This window comes from Petromyzon marinus, chromosome 31 (genome assembly GCF_048934315.1).
Source record: "Petromyzon marinus isolate PM22_M1 ecotype Great Lakes invasive population chromosome 31, UKy_Petmar_22M1.pri1.0, whole genome shotgun sequence".
Lineage (NCBI taxonomy): Eukaryota > Metazoa > Chordata > Hyperoartia > Petromyzontiformes > Petromyzontidae > Petromyzon > Petromyzon marinus.
The window spans coordinates 2535666-2554015 of record NC_133697.1 but is presented as its reverse complement, the minus strand read 5'-3'; the positions used below and the strand labels follow the sequence as shown (position 1 = coordinate 2554015).

Below are 18350 nucleotides of genomic sequence, written 5' to 3'. Positions count from 1 at the left end.
ACCACGCTCCGGCGAGGCTGTCAAAGGTGTCGTCGATACGTGGTATGGGAAAGGCGTCGCCGAGGGTGACTGCGCTTAGTTTGCGGTAATCGACGCAAAAACGGGTTGACCCGTCCTTTTTCGTTACTAGTACCACCGGGGCAGACCAGGGGCTCGCCGAGGGCTGAATTATGTTATCGCGGAGCATGTCCCTGACCGCCTCTTTGATCTGGGCGCGTTCGGGTGCGCCCACGCGTTACGCGGGGAGCTTTATGGGTCGGGCGGCCCCGGTGTCGATTTGGTGCTTAACGAGATCTGTGCGACCCACGTCTGAATCGTGTTCGCTGAACACGTCAGCGTACTCCCGCAGTAACCCGCATAGCTGATCGGCCTCTCCCTTGGGTAAATCTGCCCAAGGTACGTGTACCGCGTCAAGAAGGGGGACGACCTCGGCGTGGGGAGTCGGGCCAACTCGCCAGGCCAGGTCCTGTTGGTCCTCGGGGCGACCGGGGTCCTCCGCCCAGAGTGCGAATAACGAGTCGCTGGAGTGGCGCGCGTGTAGGGGGTGCACGGTGGCTACTGTGGTGCGCCGTCGTAGTATTGCTGGGGTGCCGTGGGGGTTAAACACACGCATAAACAATCGGCCCCCATCAGCGTTTACCAACGTGGCTGACCCCACAACCCCGTATCGTATTGCCAACTCCGGGTGAGGAGTTAGCATTACCTCCCCCGATGGTCGGTGCGCGGGGTCGGTGGAGGGTGTCGCCACAGGCACCAGCATCTCGGCGAGCGGCCCGATGGTGACGGCCGTCGTCAGGGTAGCGGCCACGGGTGTGAAGCGGGGGCGATTCGGCTCCCGTCCCAGGAATGGAATCCGTTCCCCGCTGCCTTCCACGGTGGCGCACCGCTGTGGGGGCTGCACGTTGAGCCCCAGCTGCTCCAGGAGGTCGGTACCTGCGATACACTCGTGGCACAGCACACTCGAGACGTAGAACTCCTGGGTGCACACCTGGTGGCCTACGCGGACCTCCAGGGTGGCCCTCCCCAGGAGCCCCATTCCGGCTCCGCTCGCCGTGTGCAGTGCGCGGTCCGGGGCCTGCAGGCCGCTCACGTCGAAACCGACCGCGCTGCAGTGCGCCGTGCTCAAAAGCGAGGCCACCGCCCCCATATCCAGCAGGATCCGGGTACGCATTCCGTTAACCTGCCCTTCTACCAGCGACGTGGCCCCCGTGATTCCTGCCACCATCTCCCGTAGCCAGTCGCCAGGAGTCACCGCGTCCACGGGCGTTGTCGCTGGAACCTGTGTGAAGATCACTCGCTCGCCATTATTCCCACTGTCGTGGATATGTGTCGGGACCTCGTTGATTGCAACCCTAGGTGGTCCACCCTCTAGGGGGCGTTGGCGTTTTAACCCCGGCGCCTTTCTAGCGCGGGCGATCTGGGGACATTCCCTCACCAGGTGCCCTTGCACAGGTAGCATGCTCGGGGAAGGGCGGCAGCCCCGTGGGAACCTCCCCGCCCGCTCCCTCTTTCCCCTCCCGTACGCCGCTGCCCAGACTCCGCCTCTAGTCGGGCTACCCTCCCGGCCAGGCCTCCCAACTCGTTCTGAACCGTCTCTACCGTAGTCTGCAGCGTAGTCATATGTGCCCGTACTTGGGTTACCTTGTTGTCCACTTGGGTTACCTTGTTGTCGATCCCCCCGATGCCCGCCTGTATCCCCGCTACCCATCCCGGGGTGGTCTCGCGGGATACCGGAGGCCCCCTTTCCCGACCCCCTACCGTCCTGGCGAGCTCCTGTTCCTCCTCTTCCTCCTTGGTGGACAGACTTGCGATGGTGCGCTCCCGTCCCAGTCCTCGGAGCTGTGCGCGTTCGCTAGAAATTCTTTCACATTTGCGCGCGCGCTCGACAAGGGCATCAAAGGGGAGGCGCGTACAGTTCACGTCTGGCTGCCACCACGCCGTGCGCGTTAAGTATCGCTGGATTTTCTCTGCGGCCAGCTCCTCAATCGCTTCCGTGGTGTACCTCAGGCGTGCGATCTTTGTTAGCTCACGCACATCCTCGGCATAATCGCGCAGGTCCTCGCCGGGTTGGTGACGGCGTGCCTCTAAGGCCGCTTTTGCCTCCTCCTCATCGCGTGTACCGAAGTGCAGATCAAGTCGACGCATCAGCTCCTCTAGCTGTGTCTGCGCGCTTGCGGGTAGGGCTTCCACAAAATCGGCTGCCCGCCCATCCAGATTCATATTAAGTTGACGTATCGTCTGCGCGTCCGTCCACCCATTCATTTCCTTAGCCCCTAGGATGTTGCGGGCAAATGCTTTCCACGAAGGTGTACCCCGGCCAGTGAATATATGCCTTATTTTCGCGTGGGGTAACGCGGGGGTTCGTACCGCTTCTGACGCCAAATTGTTAGGGTCGCCGGCCCAGACTCTCCACTAGTGTGGGAGCTGCCGCCGCCGCACTCCTCCCCGGGCGGGGAAAGGTCGTCGCGCTCCTGTTCACCCCCCTGTGCTGTCCCCCCCCGAGTCCGGGTTTCCTGCCGGTGAGGCATCACCCTCGACCGCCCTGGGACCCGCTAGCACTTCGCCGGCACCCAAACGCGACGCTCCCCGCCCGCGCAGTCCCACGCACCAATCACACGCGGGTAACAGGGGGTTAAAGGTCGGAGGGTAAGCGACGTCGTTCGTGCTCACTCCGGCGATTGGGGGGATTGGATTAAACGGGTTTAAAGGGTTATGCGATGGGCATGCGTGCGAGATGGGTATCCGCTCGCAACGTGGGAGTCCGCAGCCGACGGTTTGTAGCGCACACACTCCACGCGGCGCCGCTCCACACACGCGGTGACCACCGCGACAGCAAGCGCACCCACGCTTCCACTCTCTCTCCACACCCTCGCAAAAACCACACCAGTCCGTTATGTAACGACCACCGCGACAGCAAGCGCACCCACGCTTCCACTTTCTTTCCACACCCTCGCAAAAACCACACCAGTCCGTTATTTATTCCACCGCGTCGGCGAGCCCTTATTTAACCCAGTCAGTCGGGATCAGCGGGGCAGAACCAATCTATCTCTCGATAGTCGGAACTACACTCTACCTGTCCTTCTCCCCTTTACCCTCTCCGGTTTTCCTCTTAAGCTAAGTCCCAACTCCCTCTTTCTCTCTCTCTTTCTTACTCACGGTTCGTCGTCACCGCCGGCTGGTCCTCGCGGCGCGTCGATACGTCCCACGGACGTTCGCGCGGCTGGACTCGGGAGTTGACGGGCCTGGGGTTGACTCGAGTAGCCAGAGCCCTTTGTCCTTCGCCCTCACTCGCTTTATTCTTTCTACATCAAAAGGGCTACCTGGTGCCGACTCGCGGGCCAATCAGCTCGCTGGGATCACCCGCCAATCGGTAGGCCCATCTGTATCCCAGCATCCCCCGGGCCGTTGCTTTCAGCGACGTCCGCATCTAAATTTACCTGCTCAGCGGCCATCCAGCCAGAGGGCGACCCTGCTTTCCCGCCGCTCGTGGCTCTGCCCTCCTCCCTACCTGCCCTGCCGACCCGTGTGCATGAGGTGCGTACTAACCGCGGTGGCGGGGCAGCCCCGCCGTGAACATGTCATTTTTACTCAAGTCACGGCGCCACGGTGTGTTTTAGCGTCGGAGGAGACCGTCCAATTCCCTGGCAGCAGGGAACCGTGAAGATTATCCCTTTATGAGGGCTTCTGGGTGAAAACCTGTCGGCCAGGGTGTCTCCCCACGCGCTCTAATGGTGGGGGGAGTGCGTTCGTGTGTGTTCCGGTGGGGGGGGTGGGGAGGTGGTGGGGTGGAGCAATGTCGGCGGCGAGATCGCAGGTGAGCCGCCCGCCGATCGGCTCCGTGGCGGCGGCATCACAATTCGTTCTTGAGGCCATTCACATATAAAAGCACAGAGACAATTTAAACCGAGAAGATGGATTCTGGCTTAGTAACCATTGGAAAGATGTTTTAAACCATTTCCGTTCTTAATTAATTGTATTTTACGATGACCTTCAGACCGCAGCTCTTTTGCTGGTATTGACTCTTAATACCTCTCACACCACGGTTAATGGTATGGTTTACAACATGGAGTATAACAGCGCCTCGCAGCTGTCTCTCTCCCCCTCCTCTGTTCCGACCATGGATGAACTTGTCCATCTGAACGGGACCCGTAGCTATCCGTTTTGCTAAATTTGAGGGTAAGAATCCACCCATTTTTCGCCATATAGCATTGTGATATATAACGACTTATTGTTGGTAGCTTAGCTGATTGGAGAATATAGAGTTTATTGATAACATTGAGGTAATTTATATTTTAGTATTTTTTATTGGTTCACTATATAGTATTCATTATATATTGTATTGTATACCCATTTACTGTGAATAGCTCAGATGTGTAGGCCTTAACTTCAACATAGCCTTTTCTGTGACCAGTCACAAACTAATCATTCAGTTATTTCAATGCTAAATTCGCCTAGTTATTTCAATGCTAAATTCTCATGTTTGATTTGTACTAGGTGCCTCGGTGAATGTATATGCTCTGACTTTAACATAGCTATTTCTGTGACCAGTTACAAGCTAATCACTCAGCTATTTCAATGCTAAATTCTATGCTAATTCCTTTGTCAAGGGGTGCCTTTGCGGATGTGTATGCTTTAAATTTAACATAGCCTTTTCTGCGCTGTCCTCCAGACAGTCTTGTCCCCTTCACTTGATGAAGGCAGCTTGTGTTGTGGCTGAAACGTCGTGAGAATATTATTGCGTTATTTTATTTTATCAATTTTTTTTTCTCATTCTACGTGACTTTACCGAAAGAACCAAAGAAGATGAATCCTTGAAGTCACGAAAGCTTTAAATCGAAATTACTAGGTAATATTCGCGTGTCAATTGTGGGGGTTACCGTCCCCCACCATCACTGAATTGTCGGGGCCGTTGCCCACTGACTCCCCCGTTCCATTCATAGCGCTACCCCCCCGGCTGCTCGGTCAGGTCCAGACTACCGACCCCTAATGCCTCGCCCCCCTGTACCTCTGCCTGGGATGTCGACCGCGTTTGCGTAGCTTAATTAGCGGCTTGTACGCTTTGAGCTCGCGATGCGCTACCCTGTTCAACGGCGGCGTGTCGCGGTGAGCGCGCTCGCAAAGTAAAACCCCGTCCTGCATGGGAATAAACAGGCGCGGCGCGCTCCCGTGGGATTCCCTCCCACCCACGCTCCACGCGTTTAAGCAAAAACAAACACGCTGTGATTACTTTGCTCCGATTTAACGGGCTGTTTACACAGCTGCGTATTCGCACACGCCAGGCGCTTAAATCGCTATTAGACAATCACGCGGGTGCGCGCCCGCCACCCCGCCACCCCGTCACACAGGCGCGCGAGCGCAAAGCGCTACTGTAGGCTATTGCGCAGGTACGCGAGCGCTGGGCACCAACGAAGATATTCGTGTAGGTACGCGCGCGCTGAACAATACTGTAAACGATCGTACAGGTACGGACACTCAGCACTTTCTACTCCCTTATTCGCTGCAAACAGCCGCGTATGCACGCGAACACAAAACACTCTGTACACACTCGTACCGGTATGCGAACACCAAACACTCCGTCTCCCTCCTCGCACTCACAGTGACCACGACACGGCTTTATCCTATTAGTGGTTTTACTCCCCGCGAGTATCGAACTAGACTGTGTGTGTCAGTACGGACCAGCAGGACAGGTCTAACCTAGCTCGCTACTGCCTAATGCTTAATGGACCTTTCTGCCCTCTATTTTCTCTCCGAATTTCGTCCGTTGGTCTTACCTCTCTCCCTCGTACTTACGGTCCGACCTCGCAGTGATGGAGGTCTGGGATAGATGATGCTGTAACCAGAATCTGGCTGTTCTCTGCCCCGTCTCACAGACATGCGAGTAACAGTCAGGTGATGGCTCGGTGATCCCTCCCTCCTGTTGACCTCCAGTCAAATAAAAATGGCCCCTTGCTTCCCCAAAGCGTCCCTTTTTATGCTCCTTTCAAAGCCCTCGCAGCACCCATCCGCGGTGCATCACGGGTCAGGCCGTTAATCCGCGGTGCATCATGGGTAGGGCCGTTAATCCGCGGTGCATCATGGGTAGGGCCGTTAATCCGCGGTGCATCATGGGTAGAGACGCTAGCCCGCGGTGCACCATGGGTAGAGACGCTTAACCCATGCTGCCCTGCTCCCCACCTGTCTGCTGGTTCGTGTGTGTCTTGAGCATCTCCTCACTGCGGTTCTCAGTGAGTTTGCCGTGGTCATTTAATTCTAAGTTAAGCCACGGTGCCGCAGTGCCATTTGCCCTGGGGGGGGGGGGGTGCCTGCCAATTCCCTGACCCTGAGATACCGTGGAGCACCCCCACGAGCGGGCCTCTGGGGTAAAAACCCAGGGCAGGTGCCCCCCTCCCCTCCCCATGAGGGCCCTACTTGAGTGTGTGTGTGTTTAGGTGGGGGGTGGGGGGGTGGCGGGGGAAGTGCTGTGATTGGAGCCGGGTGGCTTCTCGGTCGCAGCATCACAGCGACGGCCCCGGTTTCGACGGAGCGGGTTTGCTGTTGTGGCACCACATAGCCCCCCGAGGTGCCAGTCCCCGTCTCGGGTTGACTGGAGCACCTCGCCTGGGTTGCTCCCACGAGGTAGCGCCGCGGGGTCCGCGGGACTCGTCCAGTCCTCGTGGCCGGCCTCGGGGGAGGTGGCTCCGTCTCCCGGAGTTCGGGCCGCGGTCTCCTCCTCCACTCCAGCGGTTTTCCTTGATCCTTGGCACCTGCGGGCTGGGAGACAACCTCGGGGGCGGTAGGGTTTAGGGGCCGTCATCCCCGTCCTCCCTGGCCCGGGTCAGGACCCCCCGGGGCCCGGGGCTCCGTGGGGCCCATATACCATACGAGGCCCCCGGGTATGGGGGGTGTGGGGACCCTGGTATTTCGGGGTACTCGAGCGGCGGGGTTCTCCTTCGCTGGGGCCGCCCTCCATAGTTTTAGTCGCCGGACGTTGACCACCATTTCCCGGCCTCTCTACCCCCCCTGAATCAGTACCGTCCAGGGGGAGATCTGTCTTCCCACGGTCCAGGGTCCCGGCCAATAGGTGGTTAGCTTCCCGGCCCGCCCGGCCCCGACGCGAGGGGTGTGCAGCCATACCTTAGAGCCCGCCGAGTAGAAAGCGGGCTCCATTCGGGGTCGGGTCCCCTGCTCCTGCCTCTGGTGTGCGGCCTCGCCTTGCGGGTAGGCCCGGACCCCTCGCTCCTCGTAGGGTCTCCATCAGGTGCTCCACGGGGCGGCTCCCTTCCTCCCATTGCGGCTGAGGGACACCGAACAACAGATCTGTGGGTAGGCGAGACTCACGACCAAACATCAGTAGGAACGGGGTTTGTCCTGTCGATGTGTGTACCGTGGTGATGTAGGCGAACAGAGCATAGGGGAGGTGTTTGTCCCAGTCCCGTTGATTCGCGGCCGCCATGCGTTTAAGCTTCCCGGCTAGAGTCTGGTTCATCCTCTCTACCATCCCATTTGCCTGGGGGTGGTACGCCGTAGTTCGGTCCTTCTGGATCCCGAACTCCCGGCACAGCGCCTGGAATAGCTCTGCCTCGAAATCATTGCCCTGGTCGGTAATCACTCGTTCGGGGATCCCGCGCTTCAGTACATAGTGTTCTACGAACGCTCGGGCCACTAGGAGGGCTGTCTTATCGGGGATGGCCACCGCTACGGGATAGCGTGTGAAGTACTCCACCGCTACGAGAATATATCGGTTGCCCCGGTGGGATCGTGAGAATGGCCCTTGCTGGTCGATCCCAACCAGCTGATTTGTTCGACTGACGCGGAACGGTCTCAGGGGTACCTGGTATCGCGCTGGTTTCGTCCCGCATTGCTGGCACACGCGGCAGCCCTGTACCCAGGCGGCCACGTCTTATGCTAACTTGGGCCAGAGATACTGGCGACGCAGAGTCTCCCGAGTGCGCCGTTCCCTGTCATGGCCCCCGAGCCGGTGGTCGTGTACCAGCCGTAGCAGCTGGGGTTGCACCTGGGCGGGAACACAGATGCACCCCGGCTGGCCGGCCTCGGTGAACTCCCGTACCACCCGGTTCTGCACACACAACCGACCATACAAACCACTCCAGGGCCCTGGAAGGGTGCTTTTCTCCTCCCGCAGGGCCGTTTCCACCGCCGCCAGATTCGGATCCTGCTGCTGGGTCTGCCTCAGCTGCTCGTCGTTCAGGCTCGGGAAGGCGCAGCCGACGTCCTCCTGGATCCGTCCGATCGGGGCGGGGTGGTCCGCTTGGTCCCGAGTCGTGGGCCCTGCGCTTGCCGGGCGGTCGACTGGGTCCGTGCCTCCACCTGTGGGGTCTCTGTGGCGCATACCGCACTCTCTCTCGCCGGGGGGGGGTTATGTTCAGCGGGTTCCCGGGGGTCCGTTGCCTGTCGGCAACGTCCCCCCGTGAAGCACGGGCAGGCCTCCTCCGCCCTCGTCTCGGCACACACCGCGGGTCGCCGTGATAAGGCGTCCGCGTTTGCATGCGTCCGTCCCGCCCAGTACTCGATTTGCAGGTTGTACTCCTGCAGCTGCGCCAGCCATCGGGCCATCTGCCCCCGCGGTTCCTTGAAGGTGAGGAGGAACTGCAGAGCATAATGGTCCGTGCGCACCCGACATTTCCTGCCATACAAATACGGCCGAAACTGTTTACACGCGAAGATCACAGCGTACAATTCCTGACGGGTCACACAGAAGTTCAGCTCGGCCCCGCTCAGGGTCCGGCTGGCGTACGCAATAACCCGTTCCATCCGTTCCTGCACCTGGGACAACACCGCACCCAGCCCGCTGCTGCAGGCGTCGGTGTCCAAAATAAAGTCGGTGGTTAAATCGGGGAAAGCCAGGGTGGGGGTGTGGGTGAGGTGGTATTTGAGGGTGGTAAAGGCCGTCTGGCAGGCCTCCGTCCACTGATAGGGGCTCTTGGGGGAAGTGAGTTGGGTGAGGGGGCGTGCAATCTCGCTGAATCCCTTTACAAATCGACGATAATAGGTGGCGAGCCCCAAAAATGATCTTATCTCCATCAGGTTCCTTGGCTGTGGCCAATCCACTACGGCACGTACCTATGTCCGGATCGGTGCGCACCCCTGCCTCGCTGACGCGATGTCCGAGGTACCCTACCTCGCGCTGTGAGATGTAACACTTACGCGGCTTGAGCTTCAGATGAGCCGCTCGCAGTCGCATGAACACCTCCCGTAACCTGGACCAGTGCTCAGACAGAGATCTACTGAACACGATCACATCATCCAGGTAAATCAGGCATTGCTCCCACTGCAAGCCCCACATTACCAACTCCATCAGCCGCTGGAATGTCGCGGGCGCGTTTGTGAGCCCGAACGGGAGTACTCGAAACTCGAATAGTCCCATCGGGGTGGTGAATGCGGTTTTCGGCCGATCCTCCTCCGTCATCTCCACCTGCCAGTACCCGGACGCGAGATCGAGGGTGGAAAAATACCACGCTCCGGCGAGGCTGTCAAAGGTGTCGTCGATGCTCGGTATGGGAAAGGCGTCGCCGAGGGTGACTGCGTTTAATTTGCGGTAATCGACGCAAAACCGGGTTGACCCGTCCTTTTTCGTTACTAGTACCACCGGGGCAGACCAGGGGCTCGCCGAGGGCAGAAATATGTTATCGCGGAGGATGTCCCTGACCGCCCCTTTGATCTGGGCGCGTTCGGGTGCGCCCACGCGGTACGCGGGGAGTTTTATGGGTCGGGCGGCCCCGGTGTCGATTTGGTGCTTAACGAGATCTGTGCATCCCACGTCCGAATCGTGTTCGCTGAACACGTCGGCGTACTCCTGCAGTAACCCGCGTAGCTGATCGGCCTCTCCTTTGGGTAAATCTGCCCAATTTACGTGTAACGCGTCAAGCAGGGGAACGACCTCGGCGTGGGGAGTCGGGTCGACTCGCCAGGCCAGGTCCTGGTGGTCCTCGGGGCGACCGGGGTCCTCCGCCCAGAGTGCGAATACCGAGTCGCTGGAGTGGCGCGCGTGTAGGGGGTGCACGGTAGCTACTGTGGTGCGCCGTCGCAGTATTGCCGGGGTGCCGTGGGGGTTAAACACACGCATAAACAATCGGCCCCCATCGGCGTTTACCAATGTGGCTGACCCCACAACCCCGTATCGTTTTGCCAACTCCGGGTGAGGAGTTAGCATTACCTCCCCCGATGGTCGGTGCGCGGGGTCGGTGGAGGGTGTCGCCACAGGCACCAGCATCTCGGCGAGCGGCCCGATGGCGACGGCCGTCGTCAGGGTAGCTGCCACGGGTGTGAAGCGGGGGCGATTCGGCTCCAGCTGCTGCAACGCCTCCGCGTGCGTCCAGCCATTAAAATTCTTCGCACCTCTGATGCTGCGGGCAAACGATTTCCTTGACGGAATCTCCTTGCCCGTGAACGTGCATTTTATTTTAGCCTGGGGTGGGGCGCCTCTCTCCCTTCGGGGTGCGGAGGATCGTACCACCTCTGACACCATTATGTTAGGGTCGTCGGCCCCCGGGATCTCTCCTGCCTGCGACCCTGCCCGCGAAGTACCGATGCCCCCTGACTCTCCACTAGTGTGGCAGCTGCCGCCGCTGCACTCCTCACCGGGCGGGGAAGGGTCGCCGTGCTCCTGTTCACCCCCCTGGGCTGTCCCCCCCCGAGTCCGGGTTTCCTGCCGGTAAGGCATCACTCTCGACCGCCCTGAGACCCGCTAGCGCTTCGCCGGCACTCGAACGCGACGCTCCCCACCCGCGCAGTCCCACGCACCAATCACACGCGGGTAACAGGGGGTTAGAGGTCAGAGGGTAAGCGACGTCACTCGTTCCCACGCCGGCGATTGCGGGGATTGGATTAAATGGATTTAAAGGGCTATGCGATGGGCAGGCGTGCGAGATGGGTATCCGCTCGCAACGTGGGAGTCCGCAGCCGAGGGTTTGTAGCGCACACACCCCACGCGACGCCGCTCCACACACGCGGCGACCACCGCTAACAGCAAGCGCACCCACGCTTTCACTCTCTTTCCACACACTCGCAAAAACCACACCAGTCCGTTATTGGATCGCCGACGATTTATTCCACCGGGTCGGCGAGCCCTTATTTAACCGAGTCAGTCGGGATCAGCGGGGCAGGACCAATCTATCTCTCGATAGTCGGCACTATACTCTACCTGTCCTTCTCCACTTAACCCTTTCAGGTTTTCTTTTTAAGCTATGACCCAACTCCCTCTTTCTCTCCCACTCTTACTCACGGTTCGTCGCTACTGTCGGCTGGTCCTCGCGGCACGTCGATACATCCCACGGACGTTCGCGCGGCTGTACTCGGGAGTTGACGGGCCTGGGGTTGACTCGAGCAGCCAGAGCGCCTTTGCCCCTCGCCCTGACCCGCGTTATTCTTTCTATATCAATGGGGCTACCTGGTGCCGACTCGCGGGCCAATCAGCTCGATGGGATCCCTCGCCAATCGGTAGGCCCATCTGTATCCCAGCATCCCCGGGCCGTTGCTTTCAGCGACGTCCGCATCTAAATTTACCTGCTCAGCGGCCATCCAACCAGAGGGCGACCCTGCTTTCCCGCCGCTCGTGGCTCCGCCCTACCCCCTACCTGCCCTGCCGACCCGTGTGCGTGAGGTGCGTACTAACCGCGGTGGCGGGGCAGCCCCGCCGTGAACATGTCATTTCTACTCAAGTCACGGCGCCACGGTGTGTGTTAGCGTCGGAGGAGACCGTCCAATTCCCTGGCTGCCGGAAACGGTGAAGATTATCCCTTAACGAGGGCTTCTGGGTGAAAACCTGTCGGCCAGGGTGTCTCCCCACGCGCTATAATGGTGGGGGGAATGCGTGCGTGTGTGTTTCGGTGGGGGGGGGGGGGGGTGAGGTGGAAGCAGTGTCGGCCTCGCCGCTCAGGGGCGGCGAGCTCGCAGGTGGGCTACCCGCCGATCGGCTCCGTGGCGGCGGCATCAAAAGAGCACCGGTCGGGGGAGAGTGGCGGGAAATCCGAGGCACCTGATTGGACGGGAGGCCAGCGGATTAGCGCCGATTTATCTTTGATGTAGAGGACTTTAAAAAAATAGGAGAGATGGTAGGGATAGAGTTAGTTCGTATTGTACTCAAGCCAGGCTCGGGCCCGTCGACTTCCCAGCCACTCGAACGTCCTTGTGACGAGTCGAAGTGCAGCGAGGATCCGACCCATCATTTCAAGGAGTACGCAAGCAATCTGTTAATGGAATTTATTGTGTAAGGGATCTGCGAGCCACCCTTACGCACATGCACCACCCAGACACGACATCTCCGCTCTCAGGAACACGCACCAATCACACGCGTGGGAATAAGCTGGACGGGTCAGGGGTTAAAGGGAAAATAACGTCACCAGGTTCAGAGGCGTACCAGACGTGGATGTGTATTGGGAGCAAGGGCGGAGAGGTTAAAGGGGGCTGTGGGACGCGTGTTAGGGGTTGGTTTGGAACGGGTGTTGCTGTGCGTTGGTGAAATCAAGCAGTGTTTCAACTATTCTACGACTCCTCTTCATTTGTTTGAAGGTGAGAAAAGTACCAAGGTGTTCATAACGATGCAAAAAAAACCTCGAAATCCTACGCTACTTATGTCACGTGTGAATCATTCATTATAACTCATAACAGTAGTAAATTATTCATTGTGAAGGAGTTGTAGAATGGTTAAAGCACTTATTTATTGCACCAACGCACAGCAACACACGTTCCAGTCCCTTTTAAGCCCTCCATCGCTCATTTCCGAAAAAAAAATTCGGTCAATTCGTGCGTCTGTACTGTAAGGTGATGGAGTCAAATAGCCTATGTAATCTGACCGCTCAAAAAGAACGTTTTTTTCTGAAAAAGACTACTTTCTTAAAATACTAACGCCCTCAATTTATTCTAAACCATGTTTTATGATTTCGATTTAAAGCTTTCGTGACTGCAATTATTCATCTTCTTTGGTTCTTTCGGTAAAGTCACGTAGAATGAGAATAAAATAATAAATTGATAAAATAAAATAACACAATAATATTCTCACGACGTTTCGGCCACAACACAAGCGGCCTTCATCAGGTGAAGGGGCGAGACTGTCTGGTAGGACAGACAATGTTGGAATGCTGCTCAAACGCCGTTCCTAAATTAGAGAAAAGGGGTATTTATAATGAGCAGAGCATTCGATTAATTGCGAGTCATTTGGGACGAGGGCCACGAGACGACGGTGCCCTTACTAATAACACAACCCCTGTGTACGACTGTCCAAGCTCTTTGCAAGCAAGTGGGTGGCTCTAAAAAGAGCCGTTGTTGTGGTGGTAGAGGCGGCGGCGCGTTCACTTCTTTGCCTGAGAGATCTTCTTGGGCAGCAGCATGGTCTGGATGTTTCGCAACACACCGCCCTGGGCGATGGTCACGCCGCCCATGAGCTTGTTCAGCTCCTCGTCGTTGCGCACGGCGAGCTGCAAGTGTCGGGGGATGATCCTCGTCTTCTTGTTGTCGCGGGCGGCATTGCCAGCCAGCTCGAGGATCTCGGCAGAGAGGTACTCGAGCACGGCTGCCAGGTAGACGGGTGCTCCAGCGCCGACCCGCTGGGCGTAATTGCCCTTGCGGAGCAGCCTGTGAACGCGGCCCACGGGGAACTGCAGGCCGGCGCGGGAAGAGCGGGACTTTGCCTTTGCGTGAGATTTGCCACCGGTCTTGCCGCGTCCTGACATGGTTAGGGACCGAGAAAACTAAAAGCACTGGGGAATAAGCAAGAACGAGTTGTGATGATCATCGGCACCCCCTTGAGCGACATTTATAGCTGAGAAGAGGATCGTAGAGCGCGTCGCTGCTGAATGGCTCCCCTCGGTCGGTCCCGCCCTCTCCTGAGAGATCAATGAAAAGCCGGGACGCGAGGATTCGATGTTGAATTTAAACAGGTCCCTGCAGGGTGGGCTGGTAGGAACATTGAAATTTGTCGCAATTTTATTTTTACACCCCAACAGGACGAGATTTCACTTCGTTATAGTATTGAAAGGGGGCTGACGGACGGACACAGTAATCTATTGCAGGCTGGTACACTCAGTTTACAACTTTGTTCCTACCAGTATTATATATCCATATATATAATTTGTATGCGGACACATCTTATGAATGAAACGATGCGATACACGTACTTAATAGGTTCAAGTATTAAGCATGATAGAGTTAACCGTAAACAAATTCAGCGGCAAGCTGATTCCGCCACTATCAATGTATTATTTATAATCATCATTTGAGGGACATAATTTGTTATAAGAAATCATAGTGATAGCCTTGAGCTCATGATTGATATCCCACGCGCCTATATGGTGTGTATATATTAATTTAACCACCTATTCGGGCAAATGCCTAGAAATATATGTGCGTGAATAACTCAGTCTCTTAGTTTGCAAAATGCGAACGTATTTTCAGCTTGAGTTTTAAACAGCGTTTATTAGTTCATGTATTTCACCGAAATCAGCCGTTTACTGTACATTATGTAGACATGGTTTCACAACGCTTAAATACAACACGGACTTGTGATATTGCAAAATATGAGCAGAGGGGTATAGAAAATGAACTTGGTCGCTTAAGCCTTGCAACTCATGATTGCCGTGACTGGCAAACGAAGGTCGCCGTAACAGGCATGCGGACTTTAAAGGACACACAAGTTAGCTTTTTCATGCGAAAGTGGTGGCTCTGAAAAGAGCCTTTATGTTGTGCTTTGAGGGCCGAGCTGGGCGATCAAGCGCGCTCGCCACGAATACGGCGGGCGAGCTGAATGTTCTTGGACATGATGGTGACGCGCTTGGCGTGGATGGCGCACAGGTTGGTGTCCTCGAAGAGCGCAACAAGGTACGCTTCGCTGGCCTCCTGCAGAGCCATGACAGCGGAGCTCTGGAAGCGCAGGTCGGTCTTGAAGTCCTGCGCGATCTCCCTGATGAGGCGCTGGAAGGGCAGTTTGCGGATGAGCAACTCGGTGGACTTCTGGTAGCGGCGGATCTCGCGCAGAGCGACGGTGCCGGGCCTGTAGCGGTGAGGCTTCTTGACGCCGCCCGTGGCCGGAGCGCTCTTTCGGGCTGCCTTTGTGGCGAGCTGATTGCGTGGAGCCTTGCCGCCCGTGGACTTACGAGCCGTCTGCTTGGTGCGAGCCATGGCTTTGTGAGAGCAAAGATATTCTCACAGGCGGGAGAAGGCGGCTTATGTAGCGCAGAGCGTGCGCTCACTGGTCAGCGGAGTCGTGACGTGCGAAGGGGTGCGTGCTGGTTGGTTGGCAGCGTGCACTGATCTCGAGTCGTGAACTCCTCTTCTTAATCAACAAAATGTGCATAGTTTGTATCATTTCAGAATGCCGCATCACAATGCAGTATTACCTTTGAGCGCCGTTGATGTCTTTAACGGATTTTCTTTTCTCAAGCAAAAACCTTTCCGAAAACTAAATAAAGTGAAGAAACTGCACTTTATTGGAAACAATAATACGCAAAAATGCCGGAAAGAGGTGATCACAGGGATATATATCTATTATCTTGGCATTGAGATGATCATCAGTTATACTGCACGAGTCATCCATGCTAGGCGCTTACTTTGATATATACGTGCAAAATGTTAGTTCGTGCCCGAAAATACATTTAAACTAGGTTGTATTTCACTTCTTGTAAAAAATAAAAATCACGATCACTGAAGTATAAATTCGCCCCATGAGAAATTGTCGCTTATTCCGAAATTGCGTTCACACTATGCTTTGCCGTGACAACCAGGAATTAAATATATTGCAGTGCAAGGTTATGACGCCACATATCCAATGTTATATCTGGATCGGCTGCAGATGAAATCAATGGTGAATATGTGGCATAAATATTGTTATTGCTTTTTTTCACGTGGGTATAGGTAAAAATGCGCCGGATCTCTCCATTTCACTCAATGAACGATGTCCGCGTGAACCGAGAGCGGGGCCGCTGCTGCATTCCGGCAGCAGCAGACGGCGCCTCGCGTCACCGCGAGTCCCGAGCGCCTGGCTGCGACTCCAGCCCGGTCTACGCTGACGAGAAATTGGCGCTCAACGTCAAAACCCTGGACAAGTGCTCTATGTTTGCAGTTTCGTTTTGCGCTCCTGCTAACACTGGCACAAGCAGGTTTGGAGATGTGGGTGGCTCTGAAAAGAGCCTTTGTAATTAATGGTTGAGTCGAGGCTTCACTTGGAGCTCGTGTACTTGGTGACAGCCTTGGTGCCCTCCGACACAGCGTGCTTGGCCAGCTCGCCGGGGGGCAGCAGTCGCAATGTGGTCTGGATCTCCCGAGAGGTGATGGTGGAGCGCTTGTTGTAGTGTGCCAAGCGGGACGCCTCGGAAGCGATGCGCTCGAAGATGTCGTTGACGAACGAGTTCATTATGCTCATGGCCTTGGACGAGATGCCGGTATCGGGGTGCACCTGCTTCATCACCTTGTAGATGTAAATGGCGTAGCTCTCCTTCCTGCGGTGGCGTCGCTTCTTGCCATCTTTGCACGTAGCCTTGGTCACGGCCTTCTTGGAGCCCTTCTTGGGGGCAGGAACCTTTGCCGGCCCAGCGCTCTTTGATGCGGAGGATCGGGCATGTCGACGCGTACAGCTGTGGTACGTCAGAAAGGACGAGAACGAGTGTGCCTGTCGGACGCGCGTTGATCTCCTTTTATAGGAGGCGAGATGCAAATCAGAGGATCGTAGTGTGCGGCGCTGCGGAGTTGCTCTTTAAGTACCATCCCTCTCCATCAGCCTCCAATGAGAAACGCGGACGCGATGTTCACTTTAATATCGTTATTTTTTTTACTGCAAAAAAGACTTGTGAATATAACACAATGTAATGTCCAAACATGTATATTAGTGAATTGCAGCCATGGCATTGCTTTTGTTTTTAAAAAAAATGACTAGAAAACCCAATACAGTATAGTGTTTTTTGTGCGTGGCTTTTTTGCTTCTTTTTTGTTTCACAACTCGTATAATACAGCACGGGCGTTTTATGAACGCAATTTGGAAAAAATACAAGCGCTCGATGTAGAAAAATAACTTTCACTGTTGTGCTGTATTTTACGGGTGGATATTAGCATTCTGGCGCGCTCCGTCAATTAGGACGAGTGTGCTGTAAGATTGTGGCGCCAAATGCTCTACGCAATATCGGAATCGGCTGCAGATGAAAATAATTCACGCAAAAATACCAGAAATGTGTACTGTATTAACGCGTTCAAGAATTTCGCCTTGTTAAATGTGACGTATCTTGAAAATTGTGATTTCTTTCATTCATTTGGAAGCAGATGAACTTTCGCTAACGCAACAATCAAAGGATCTCTGCGTGATCCTCAGTTCTCAGTTTCATTTATTTGGTAAAGCCCTGTGAACCATTCGGCGCTTGAATCGGGTGCAACCGCAACACGCAAAAAACATGAACAAGAAAACATCGTAACCGAGTTGAGCGGCAGCAGACGGCACCTCGAGCCACCGCGCGTCCACGAGAAGAGCCCTGTCCACGCTCACGAGGAATTGGCGAGCAACAACCCATTTATAATGTTTCTTTCGTTAATGATTTGGTAACACTGGCGCGCAAGCAGTTTAGAAGAGGTGGGTGGCTCTGAAAAGAGCCTTTGGGTTGGTTTTAGTGCGCGAGATATGGGCACTCAGCCTCCGAAGCCGTAGAGAGTGCGGCCCTGGCGCTTGAGGGCGTAGACCACGTCCATGGCGGTGACGGTCTTGCGCTTGGCGTGCTCCGTGTAGGTGACGGCGTCGCGGATGACGTTCTCAAGGAAGACCTTCAGGACGCCACGGGTCTCTTCGTAGATGAGGCCCGAGATGCGCTTCACACCGCCGCGGCGAGCGAGGCGGCGGATGGTGGGCTTAGTGATTCCCTGGATGTTGTCGCGCAGCACCTTACAATGGCGTTTTGCGCCTCCCTTACCGAGCCCCTTACCGCCTTTCCCGCGTCCAGACATGGCGACTAACTCTGCTACTCCTGACAAAGCTCGCGAGAGATGGCGCGCCCAGCCTGCAGCAGCTGCCTTTATACCCGGAGCGTGGTGACGTCACCGACCACCTCTGCCCTCCGCGATGGGTCTGCCTTAAACCTCTGACCTTTAACTCTGTGACGAAGTAAACCCTCCACCGTCGTCAATAACACTTCCTTGAAATGTATAATGAGACGTTTCGGGCAAAGACCCTTCTTCGAAGCACTCTGTAATGATTTCGGCACACCCGCAGCGAACGCGAGAGGGACGCGATCTGTTGCGAGATTGCACGTGGAGTGAATAAGGTCTTGTTTTCAAATAAAACAAGATGAACTAACTTTTAAATCGTGTGCAGCTAATCGGCTTCCAACACAATAGTTGAGTGAATGTCACCAACTAGTCCCAAAGTAAGAAAATAATTTAAT

The 18350-nt window shown here is 56.0% G+C and overlaps 4 protein-coding genes across 4 annotated transcripts; all 4 read right to left on the bottom strand.

The window, feature by feature from the left end:
• Positions 1-13286: 13286 nt before the first annotated feature.
• On the bottom strand, positions 13287-13796 carry LOC116947680 (histone H2A-like). Its single transcript, XM_032963680.2, has one exon. It carries the CDS (start codon positions 13665-13667, stop codon positions 13287-13289), a length of 381 nt encoding a protein of 126 aa, XP_032819571.1. The 5' UTR covers positions 13668-13796.
• A 904-nt stretch (positions 13797-14700) lies between these two features.
• LOC142929416 (histone H3-like) lies at positions 14701-15111 on the bottom strand. The gene has a single exon (XM_076070834.1). The coding sequence runs from the start codon at positions 15109-15111 to the stop codon at positions 14701-14703; it is 411 nt and encodes a 136-aa protein (XP_075926949.1).
• A 1036-nt stretch (positions 15112-16147) lies between these two features.
• Positions 16148-16828, bottom strand: LOC142929434 (histone H2B type 1-P-like). Its single transcript, XM_076070854.1, has 2 exons — positions 16823-16828; positions 16148-16525 (listed from the first exon to the last, which is right to left on the bottom strand). The coding sequence occupies exons 1-2, from the start codon at positions 16826-16828 to the stop codon at positions 16148-16150; spliced, it is 384 nt and encodes a 127-aa protein (XP_075926969.1).
• A 756-nt stretch (positions 16829-17584) lies between these two features.
• Positions 17585-17937, bottom strand: LOC116947682 (histone H4-like). The gene has a single exon (XM_032963682.2). It carries the CDS (start codon positions 17911-17913, stop codon positions 17602-17604), a length of 312 nt encoding a protein of 103 aa, XP_032819573.1. The 5' UTR covers positions 17914-17937; the 3' UTR covers positions 17585-17601.
• Between the last annotated feature and the right edge of the window lie 413 nt (positions 17938-18350).

Excerpts from the sequence above, each read along its gene's own strand:
- LOC142929416 (XM_076070834.1), bottom strand. The coding sequence starts at position 15,111 with ATGGCTCGCACCAAGCAGACGGCTCGTAAGTCCACGGGCGGCAAGGCT.
- LOC116947680 (XM_032963680.2), bottom strand. The coding sequence starts at position 13,667 with ATGTCAGGACGCGGCAAGACCGGTGGCAAATCTCACGCAAAGGCAAAG.
- LOC116947682 (XM_032963682.2), bottom strand. The coding sequence starts at position 17,913 with ATGTCTGGACGCGGGAAAGGCGGTAAGGGGCTCGGTAAGGGAGGCGCA.